Source organism: Bombina bombina, chromosome 1, assembly GCF_027579735.1.
Source record: "Bombina bombina isolate aBomBom1 chromosome 1, aBomBom1.pri, whole genome shotgun sequence".
Taxonomy (NCBI): domain Eukaryota; kingdom Metazoa; phylum Chordata; class Amphibia; order Anura; family Bombinatoridae; genus Bombina; species Bombina bombina.
The window spans coordinates 542112602-542125050 of NC_069499.1; the positions used below are offsets into that span (position 1 = coordinate 542112602).

The window sequence follows — 12449 nt, forward strand, 5'->3', positions numbered from 1 at the left end:
TTTTAAGTTTATACATAAATCCCTGTATAAAACGTAAGCCACACACATACTAATAAAGTATTTCAACAAAATTAACCTAAAGAGGAAAAACATCCCAATAAAGGGAAGATTAACCCCTAGGGGCCCATTTATCAAGCAGCGGTCTCCATAACCTGTCCGCCTGCTCTGAGGCGGCGGACAGACATCGCAGGAAATCATCCCGATCCAATACGATCGGGTTGATTGACACCACCCTGCTAGTGGCCGATTGGCCGTGAAACTGCAGGGGGCGGCGTTGCACCAGCAGTTCACAAGAGCTGCTGGTGCAATGCTGAATGCGGAGAGCGTATTGGTCTCCTCATTCAGCGATGTCTGTCGGACATGATCCGCTGATCGAATCATGTCTGACAGACATTTGCTAAATAGGCCCCCTAGTCTCAACATACATAATGTGCCTGCCCACTGCCAAAGAAAATCCTGTATAAAGGATTTTAAAAATGTCCCCATCTACTGTGTATAACATATTCTTCTGAAGTGCAAGTCTCCAAGACCTAGAAGACAAAAGCACTTACCTGCAGTCTAGCTGTTCAGCAGGAAGACAGCTCACAAGGCGTGAAAGGACACATACTCCTTACAGAGACCTGTAGAAAAAGAAAGAACAGAGTAACCAATTCTGGCTTTCTGTACCATGGGCAGCAATGTGTTAGGAAACAAACCAAGTAATACTTAAAAACTTCATAACAGCTTAAAAGCCACCACCACTCTACTGAAGAGATTGACGTGGACTCAGCTAAATCCAAATCCTTGCTTGCAGGGAAAAGTTCCCCAAAATTTTTTTTTATTTCTTCAGACATCAAACTTCACCTCCTCTATTGACAGAGGCAAAGAGAATGACTTGGGATTATGAGTAGGGAAGTGACACTTAACAGCTTTGCTGTGGTGCTCTTTGCCTTCTCCTGCTGGCCAGGAGTGACATTCCCACTAGTTGTGGACTCTCCATATCTTAGGAAAGAAAAAATAATAACCTCTGAAATCTTCAACCTCTCTCCTTAGAGGCCAAGAACAAAACTGGAGAGGGAGAGGAGTGGGAGGGGCTAAAGCTCTGTGAGGGCTCTTGACCCTTCTCCTGATAGCCTGGAATATCTCCCACATGTAATGAAGCTATGGACTTTCATCAGCTAAGAAGGAACTCTTAAGTTTCAACTGTTCTCAAGTTATAATGTTTACAATTTGCTTTTAATGTTATATTAAAGTGGCTTTTAAAATACAGCTTGGAGTGTATACGTGACTGTGGGAGAAAGCTGCACTAAGAATCACCTGAATATATATTTGATTGTGGGACTTTTTTTCCATGAATCTTTATAATGTATTTGTCTTTCATTCACACCCAGAACCTTGCACATCTAGATAAACAGCTCTTAAGCTAAAATGTGCTTTCTAAAAAAATTTGATGAACCTCACAGTACTGATAAGACCTCTTAGATAATGTTGCAGAGAGCTTTCGATCATCAGTCCCTAAGAATTGGGCTTTGGTATAAAGAAATAAATAAAATTAGGAAGCATTTATGTGTATAAAAATAGATAAAATAAGGAGATCTGATTTCCCTGCAAACTCAGTCCATTTTGGGCTAGATTACAAGTGATGCACTAACTGTTGCACACCAGCGAAATGGGGTATATCACAGCTCTAAAGTTTAAGTAGCGTGCATATTAGGAGTTGAAAGTAAACGTGTTCACTTAAGCAAAATTGAATTTAACATACGTCAGGATAGTGCAACTTCAAAACTCTGGTTAACTATTGCACACAGGGCCGGATTTACCATTAGGCAGAGTAGGCATGTGCCTACAGGTGCCTTCCATAGAGGGGCACCTGTCTCTCTGCTCCATATGCCTTTCTGCACACCTCTACGGCTCTGCCCTCCCTCACCATAGTAGATAATAACTTTGCCCTAAACAAAGGTGGCTGCCATGCTGGCCATTCTAGTCCATTTCTCCAGTGAATGCGGACAGATCAGCCTGAGAGTAAGTGTGTGGGGGTTGGTTCTTTTATGGGGAGTGACAGTGAGTGACTATTTGTGCGCTACTACAGAGCAGCAGCAACGGCTGTCAAAATCAAAATGACAGATTGTACAGTCAGAGGGCAGTCTTTCATATAAAATACCATAGGTATGAAAATTATTGCTAAAATGCAAAATGCCAGGGTTGTTTCACAGGATAAACACACATTAAAAAAACAACTGACCCTTGGTTGATTGTGCACATTGAAGGCTTGGGGGTCAATTTATCATAGTGTGAGTTGACATGATACGATGTAGCGTATCATGTCCACCGCACATCGATAAATGCCGACAGCATATGCTGTCTGCATTTATCATTGCACCAGCAGTTCTTGTGAACTGCTTGTGCAATACCACCCCCTGCAGATTCCCGGCCAATTGACCGCTAGCAAGGAGTGTTAATTAACCCAATCGTATTCTATCAGGTTGATTTCTGTCCGTGTCCTCAGAGCAGACGGACAAGTTATGGCGCTGCTTCATAACTGCTGCTTCCGGCGCAGAAACAGGGGCATCAAGCTCCATTTGGAGCTTGATAATTTGGCCCCTTGGTCAGCAAAGTTTCTAAATGAAGGTCCCAGTCTAGACAACCTGCACTTTTCTTCTATAAATTATATTTAAAAAAATACTGTTCTGACTGGAATCTCATCAGACTGTGCAATTACTATCTGGAGTGTTTTGTTATAGATCAAGTACTGCCTTTTATGTGACAAAATTAGCAGCTGCTGTAAAAAATAAATCATAATTCTATAAAGTTTTAGGCTGCATCTATAGGTTCATACATGTGAGCAGGGAGTGCGTGGGGGGCGCTTTGATTTTGGTGCCTACAGGCACCTATGCTATAAATCTGGCCCACATTACACATCAAAAATACATTTAAAAGTACATTTACAACCATAATAAAATTGTCTCATAAAATTCTTTAAAAAAAATATTGCATAAAAAAGTTATAAGGGCACAAAGATATGAGGTCTTGGGTTTTAGAAAAAAAATGCATGCAAAGGGCTTTAACATAGAGATACATAAATACACATGTCAAAATATATATAAATATATATATATATATATATATATATATATATATATATATATATATATATATATATATATATATATATATATATATATATATATATATGTGTGTGTGTGTGTGTGTGCGTGTGTACTTATGTATTTATATGTATATATATATATATATATATATATGTGTGTGTGTGTGTGCGTGTGTACTTATGTATTTATATGTATATATATATATATATATATATATATATATATATATATATATATATATATATGTGTGTGTGTGTGTGCGTGTGTACTTATGTATTTATATGTATATATATGTGTGTGTGTGTGTGCGTGTGTACTTATGTATTTATATGTATATATATATATGTGTGTGTGTGCGTGTGTACTTATGTATTTATATGTATATATATATATGTGTGTGTGTGTACTTATGTATTTATATGTATATATAAAGTAGCTGAAAATATGTAAAAGCATATTTATGCAATATTCATATTTAAGAAAGTGTTCAGCTATGAATTTACTGTAAATATTTCGCATTCCAATGTTATTCACATAAAAGAATGTGTTTTATGTATTTATAAATAGATATTCCTATATGTATCTGTATATATCTATACCTATATATAATTATAGATAGATATATTTAAGAATAAATAGAACATATTCTGCTATGTGAAAAACATTGTAATTTTAAATATTAATATTTCATGTCAGGTTAGTGCACTTGAGAAAACACGATCGGGTTTACGCGTGTTAGGTTTTTGTTTTCTACTTGTCACGCTCCATTGAAATCTTATGGCAATATTTGAATTTCAGTGTCAGGTTAGCACTAGTGCAAAAACTTTTTCACTTTCAACTTGTAATATGCTAAATTAAAGCTTGAGCGGGAGTGCAAAGTAGCACTCCACTTGTAATCTTGGGTTGCAGTGCCAAAGAACAAAACCAGCTATTTCAGATACAACATTTCTCTGCTGCTTGTATAATAAGTCACATTAAGGCGAAAACAACTGTACAGTACACTGTCCCTTCAACATAAAGAGCTGCTGGGATCAGCAAAGAAAGTAAAGGAAAATACATATTTTTTAAACCTTTTTTTTTTTTTTTTTTTTTTTATTTAGCAAACTCTATTACCCTTTATTTTGGCTTTTTCTGTGCAATTTTGAAATGTATAGTAAGAGAATGATGTGAGAAAAATCTTCAAACTGATTAAAGCTATTGGGGGATATCTATCAAGCCGTCAACTTTGTAGCATTCAATGGCACCAATACGCTCGCCTAACATCGCGGCCGCAGACCTGAATTCACTCTCCATATTTATAAAAAAAGCCGGCAAAAAGCCACGCACCAAGTACGGGGCGATGAGCATCGGACTGTTGCTAACTAACAGTCATCAATCTCACTGCTATTCGACTTTTTACCAACTTTATTTATACTTTGTCACTAAACGCCACCACTATACTAAATTGTTTAACCACTATCCCACCGCTCCCGGACCCCACCGCAACTAAATAAATGTATTAACCCCTATTCTGTCACTCCAGGACCCGCAGCAACTAAATAAAAGTATTAACCCCTATTCCGCCGCTCCCGGACCCCGTCGCAACTAAATAAAAGTATTAACACCTATTCCGCCACTCCCGGACCCCGCCGCAACTAAATAAAATTATTAACCCCTATTCTGCTGCTCCTGGACCCCACCACAACTAAATAAATGTATTAACCCCTAAACCCCTGGCCTACCACATCACTACCACTAACTAAACCTATTAACCCCTAAACCGCCAGCCCCCCACATCTCCATTAACTAAATTAAGCTATTAACCCCTAAACCTAACAACCCGCTAACTTTACATTAAAATTACAACATTCCTATCTTATAATATATTAAAATTAACCTGTAGAATTAAATTAAACTATATTAAACTATTAACCTACTAACCTATTAACATACCCTAACTATTATACTAAAATTACATTAAACTACCAATTAAATTAACTATATTACATATTAAAAAACCCTAACCCTACTCAAATGATTTAAATATACTATTAAAAATTACTAAATTACAAAAAAATAACACTAAGTTACAAAAACAAATAAACACTAAGTTACAAAGAAAACCAAACCACAAATCTAATAGCCCTATCAAAATAAAAAAAAAAAAACAAAATAAAAAGTATTTGAGCAGCTCTCATCCTATTGGCTGTTCCAATCAGCCAATAGGATGAGAGCTCAATCCTATTGGCTGATTGAAACCTTTCAGCCAAAAGGAATGCAAGGGATGCCATCTTGGATGACACCACTTTCATTCAAGATTCAGTTTACGGCAGAGACCGTATTGAAGAGGAGCTCCTTGCCAGATGTCTTCAGGATGGACCCGCTTTGTGCCGGATGTCTTCAGGATGGACCCGCTCCGTGCCGGATGGATGAAGATAGAAGAGGCCGCATGGATGAAGACTTCACCGGCTGGATGAAGATTGAATTTGTTTTTGTAATTTAGTCATTTTTAATAGTAGATTTAATTTGAGTAGGGTTAGGGTTTTTTAATATGTAATATAGTTAATTTAATTGGTAGTTTAATGTAATTTTAGTATAATAGTTAGGGTAGGTTAATTAATAATTTAATATAGTTTAATTTAATTCTACAGATAAGTTTTAATTTAGTACAAGATAGGGATGTTGTAATTTTAATGTAACGTTAGCGGGTTGTTAGGTTTAGGGGTTAATAGCTTAATTTAGATTATGGTGATGTGGGGGGCTGGCGGTTTAGGGATTAATAGGTTTAGTTAGTGGTAGTGATGTGGGAGGCCAAGGGTTTAGGGGTCAATACATTTATTTAGTTGCGGCGGGTCCAGGAGCGGCAGAATAGGGGTTAATACAATTATTTAGTTGCGGCGGGGTCCGGGAGCGGCGGGATTGGGGTTAATAACTTTATTTAGGTTGCGGAAGGGGCAGGGAGAAGCAGAATAGGGGTTAATAACATTATCTAGGTGTCGGCGATGTCGGGGCGGCAGATTAGGGGTGTTTAGACTCGGGACTTATGTTAGGGTGTTAGGTGTAAACGTTACTGGTTTTCTACCATAGAAATCAATGGGATATCTGGCAGTATCGAACATAAGCTTTCGCTGCTTTCAGACTCCCATTGACTCCTATGGCATCTGCAGCCTCCAGGGTGGCAGATTGAAAACCAGGTACGCTGGGCCTGAATAGCCGCGAGTGTACCGGTTAACTATTTGATAACTTTTAAAAAGTGTCACATAGTGCAGAATGTGTATTTGGAACATCTGTAATGACGTAAGCATTTATCTGTGTCATTCAGACCGGCGGATCGTATGTTACGTCACAAATTTCAACTTTTGCCGGTCTGTAGGCTTTGATAACAAGGTCAAATCAAGCTCGCCACAATTACGCTGCGGAATTCCAGCGTATTTGCGGTTGACGGCTTGATAGATATCCCCCATTGTGTTCAGGTTTAACTGAAGTGTTGTATACTTTTTTGTAAAGGAGGTACTAGGTAGTGAGATCTTCTTATGCCTTCAATATTGTGCAAATCTGTGTGTGTACCAGTATATGGGTGTAGGGGTGGCCTGAGTGAATCTGGAGCAGAGTCTGGGAAGCCATGGTACAGGGCTATGCAATCAAGGGGTAATCTAGGAATATAGTCAAATAGGTTGATATAGAGTCCGGGCAGTATGGTTGCCAGCTGCCCTCCATAAAAATACTGGATAATCTGTAGGTGACGTGTTATGATGGTCTTTGGGGTCACACAATACCCCATCACTAAATCTCTACCTTAGACCCTGTGACGGATTCCGGCTACCCCGACTGGGCAGCTCTGTCAGAGGGTCCTTCTGATACCTGGAATATGCCGCTAAGTAGCAGAGAAAGTGATTTTAGCAGAGCACACCCAAATGACTAGACAGACTAGCATTCAGGTGAAAACACAAAGTACCCTTTATTAGAAAACACACACAACATTTATACATAAACTGATCTTATCAGTCCCTCAAATCTCCCACCATTCCTGTCCCTCCAGACAGGCTGGCGCCACCATAGTGTCCATTGTTCCTCGGTGTCCAGCGGTACCGGGATGGTGCATTCGGGGTGATCCCGGGGGAGCGGCAGCACTTCCAGGGTGACGTTAGAAAGCCCTTGGTCCCCAGCTGATACAGTCCAAAAAGCCGGAGCTAGGGGCGTCCAACCGTACACCGGGAAGGGCACTGGAGACTTGGTGACGAAGAGGAGTCCGAAACCCCTGGTTCCCATGAGAGCTCCTCCCTGGCAATCACCCCACTATGGACCAGGGATCCAAGCTCAAGCGGCCGGCCATCGGTTCCATGGGGCCGGCCAGCCAAAGGGCGGTCTGCTGAATGGAGCTCAGAAACCCTGGTTCCCAAGGGGTACCAATCCCCAAGAGAGCAGAGCTCTGGGACAAGGGGCCTCTAAAGCGGCCAGAGGTTAAGTTTCCCGGAGGGTGCTGGATGCAGTGGCCGGCCGGTAGTTTCAGGGGCCCGGCCGGCAAGAGAGGGATAGGTGGGCCAGAGACCAGCTCCTTCAAGATCAGGTTCAACATACATTTTTCACAAAAAGGAAAGGGTTTGGAGATTGTGGTTGCTCTGAGGAGCCCAAAACCACCAAGGAATGAGAGGGGGTGAGGTAGTAGGGGGTAGGGGTTTAACCCTTGCAGCCCGGTATCCGTAACAGACTCCACTATCCATGATCCTACCATGTATATTTTTCACCCTTTGGCTGCCAGTAACATACATAACAATATTAGTATCTGTTTTTTTCCCAGTAACACATGTAAATAGTAGAGATTTGACCCACTGGACTACTTAGGAACTTTAAAAAAAAAAACAATTTCAATATTGCATAATTTGAATTGAATTATGCAATATCCTAATTAGAAAAATTTTAATCAATATATTTGTAATAGTATTTATAATGCTTTCTTTAAATATAATATTCGTATTATGCAATATTCAAAACAAAAAAAATCTAATTTATATATTTGTTTCTATTATGTATCAATTTACTAAAATCGCTACAACATGAACTATTGAACTTCTGAATAGTATTTGTTAAATTGAATGTTACATTCGTAATTTCGAATGTGGCTATTCAATTTAATTAGGTACATTTGAAAATGAAATTAACATTAAAAAAAAAACAGAAATAACATTTGATTACAGAAATTTTAATGGATTTTCATTTGTCCAAAAGAAATAACATTCGATTGTCCTAAACAAATTCCACAGGACTATTCGTTCTACCAAGCGAAATGCATTTTCACTACATTCGCCCATCCCTATTCAAGATATATTATTATATGATATGATATATGATGGAGCCTTTTTGAGTATATTAGGAGGAATAATTTTTTCACAAAAACAGCAACACCAGAAGAATGGATCATGATCTTAAGTTGTAAGTGGAGCACGTTTAGTAGTACTCCACTGAAGCACTTCTTCACAGAAAGGTGGTTGATTCATGGGGACAGATTTATTATATGGCGGGGGGACATGATTCGCTATAGCCCAATAGCGTATGCTGTTGGCATTTATCATTGCACAAGCAGTTCTTGTGAAATGCTTGTGCAATGCTGCCCCCTGCACATTCACGGCCAATCGGCCGCTAGCAGGGGGTGTCAATCATCTTGATCGTATATGATTGGGATGATTGTAGTCCGTCACCTCAGAGGTGGCAGATGAGTTAAGGAGCAGCGGTCTTACAACCACTGCTTCTTAACCCCTAATTCTGGCAGGCCGGAAGGCTTGTGGAATGACCAGCATACACTGCTTAATAAATAGGCCCCATGGAATAAACATCTTTTAGCAGTTGGTAGAGATAAACTGTGCAGGGAACTTAAAGAATGTATGGGATAAGCATAAGGCTATCCTACAAACTAATTAAGCATACAATTCAAAGGAAATTTGAGCAGAGTTAGTCATGTGATTCCTATCTGTCATTGAAATATATGTTTTATTTTAGGCAGCATAAAATTGTAAACAAATCAGCAAATATTTACTTCTGAACAATGATTAACTATTGTTAACTATGATTAAATCTGGATATCGCCCCTCTAATTCTAATTAATTTCAGATTTTTATTTTTTGGAGAAAGTATGTTGTTACTTACCAAAAGGTAAAAAAATGCTACAGTTATAACGACACTGTATACTGCACACACTCCCAGGGTGATCAGAAGTGGCCAAGAAGGGGGCGACGGCGTAGTCTCTTGTGTCTGCACAGACTCTGGAAAAACCGCTAAAGAAGACAACAATCAAACCTTTGCCGGTTTTACTTTCCTATCTGTTATTATATCATACTCTACCCTGATAAAACATGGATAGTTAATTTAGCAAATAACACAGTTGCACTGCGTATTCATTTTATATCATATAGCTTTGCAGAGTTCAGACTTTTTAATTAACTTAAAGTACCAGTAAATATTAAAAAAAGTTACCTTATTACTCAATGTCATGTGCCCTAAACACAGTGCTGGTATGATGTGGGTCCTGCTTCATCCAAAGTTACCCCAGTGACTTCCCCCCAGCTCCTCTTCTCTCTAATGCCTGATGTTTAAATCATTTTCACAATCGCACTATCAGCCAGATTACTATTTTTGAGCGCTATAGGGAAATTAACGACCGCCACAAAAGCAGCATTATTTCACCTCCCTATAGCGCTGCTATTACAGGTTTACAAAAAAGCAGGCTTGTGCGGGCGATATGGTGGCGTTGAGCTCCATACTGCACCAAAATTAAGCGCTGCTTTGACGTGCTCTCAATGGGGAGAGCCGGCAAAAAAAGCCTAACACCTGCGGTCGTGGAAGGAAAAGCTCCGTAACACAGCCCCATTGATGTCTATGGGGAAAAGAAAAAGTAACATTAAAACCTAACACCCTTACATAAACCCCACGTCTAAACACCCCTAATCTGCTGCCCCTAACATCGCCGCCACTTACATTACACTTATTAACCCTTAATCTGCCGCCCCCAATGTCGCTGCCACTATACTAAAGTTATTAACCCCTAACCCTAACGTAACCCTAACCCTAAGCATAACCCTAACGTAACCCTAAGCCTAACCCTAACACCCCTTAACTTAATTAAAATTTAAATAAATCTAAAGAAACCTTACAAGTATTAACTAAATAATTCCTATTTAAAACTAAATACAAAGTTACCTGTAAAAAAACAAAGCTAGCTACAAAATAAGTAATACTGTAGTTATATTGTAGCTATCTTACGGCTAGATTTAGAGTTTTGTCGGTAAGGACCCGCGTAGCTAACGCCGGCTTTTTTCTGGCCGCACCATAAAAATAACTCTGGTATTGAGAGTCCACATAAAGGCTGCGTTAGGCTCCAAAAAAGGAGCGTAGAGCATATTTAACGCAGCTTCAACTCTCGATACCAGAGTTGCTTACGGACGCGGCCAGCCTCAAAAACGTGCTCGTGCACGATTCCCCCATAGGAAACAATGGGGCTGTTTGAGCTGAAAAAAAACCTAACACCTGCAAAAAAGCCGCGTTCAGCTCCTAACGCAGCCCTATTGTTTGCTATGGGGAAACACTTCCTACGTCTGCACCTAACACCCTAACATGTACCCCGAGTCTAAACACCCCTAGCCTTACACTTATTAACCCCTAATCTGCCGCCCTCGCTATCGCTGACCCCTGCATATTATTTTTAACCCCTAATCTGCCGCACCGTAAGCCGCCGCTACTTACATTATCCTTATGTACCCTTAATCTGCTGCCCCTAACACCGCAGACCCCTATATTATATTTATTAACCCCTAATCTGCCCCCCACAACGTCGCCTCCACCTGCCTACACTTATTAACCCCTAATGTGCCGAGCGGACCGCACCACTATCATAATAAAGTTATTAACCCCTAATCCGCCTCACTAACCCTATAATAAATAGTATTAACCCCTAATCTGCCCTCCCTAACATTGCCGACACCTAACTTCAATTATTAACCCCTAATCTGCCGACCGGAGCTCACCGCTATTCTAATAAATGTATTAACCCCTAAAGCTAAGTCTAACCCTAACACTAACACCCCCCTAACTTAAATATAATTTAAATCTAACAAAATTAATTAACTCTTATTAAATAAATTATTCCTATTTAAAGCTAAATACTTACCTGTAAAATAAATCCTAATATAGCTACAATATAAATTATAATTATATTATAGCTATTTTAGGATTAATATTTATTTTACAGGTAACTTTGTATTTATTTTAACCAGGTACAATAGCTATTAAATAGTTAAGAACTATTTAATAGCTAAAATAGTTAAAATAATTACAAAATTACCTGTAAAATAAATCCTAACCTAAGTTACAATTAAACCTAACACTATACTATCATTAAATTAATTAAATAAAATACCTACAATTACCTACAATTAAACCTAACACTACACTATCAATACATTAATTAAATACAATTCCTACAAATAACTACAATGAAATAAACTAACTAAAGTACAAAAAATAAAAAAGAACTAAGTTACAAAAAATAAAAAAATAATTACAAACATAAGAAAAATATTACAACAATTTTAAACTAATTACACCTACTCTAAGCCCCCTAATAAAATAACAAAGACCCCCAAAATAAAAAATGCCCTACCCTATTCTAAATTACTAAAGTTCAAAGCTCTTTTACCTTACCAGCCCTGAACAGGGCCTTTTGCGGGGCATGCCCCAAGAAGTTCAGCTCTTTTGCCTGTAAAAAAAAACATACAATACCCCCCCCCCAACATTACAACCCACCACCCACATACCCCAAATCTAACCCAAACCCCCCTTAAATAAACCTAACACTAAGCCCCTGAAGATCATCCTACCTTGTCTTCACCTCACCGGGTATCACCGATCGGTCCTGGCTCCAAAATCTTCATCCAACCCAAGCGGGGGCTGGCGATCCATCATCCGGTGGCTGAAGAGGTCCAGAAGAGGCTCCAAAGTCTTCATCCTATCCGGGAAGAAGAGTAGATCCGGACCGGCAACCATCATCTTCCAAGCGGCATCTTCTATCTTCATCCGATGAGGACCGGCTCCATCCTGAAGACCTCCACCGCGGACCCATCTTCATCCGGCGACGTCCAACTGAAGAATGACGGTTCCTTTAAGGGACGTCATCCAAGATGGCGTCCCTCGAATTCCGATTGGCTGATAGGATTCTATCAGCCAATCGGAATTAAGGTAGGAATATTCTGATTGGCTGATGGAATCAGCCAATCAGAATCAAGTTTAATCCGATTGGCTGATCCAATCAGCCAATCAGATTGAGCTCGCATTCTATTGGCTGATCTGCAGCTGGAGTTTTGTCGTTAGAATTCTAACGCTCACTTCAGACACGAC

The 12449-nt window shown here is 39.4% G+C and overlaps 1 protein-coding gene across 2 annotated transcripts in view; it reads right to left on the minus strand.

The window, feature by feature from the left end:
* CD28 (CD28 molecule) overlaps positions 1 to 12449 on the minus strand; it is a 163504-nt gene that overhangs the window by 18275 nt on the left and 132780 nt on the right. Inside the window, exon 5 of one of the 2 annotated variants that reach the window (XM_053690929.1) lies at positions 9207 to 9334. The exons of the other annotated variant lie outside the window; for it this stretch is intronic. Within the exon in view, the coding sequence (XP_053546904.1) occupies positions 9207 to 9334 (128 nt within the window). The remainder of the gene's footprint in view (positions 1 to 9206; positions 9335 to 12449) is intronic. 2 annotated transcript variants of the gene reach the window in all.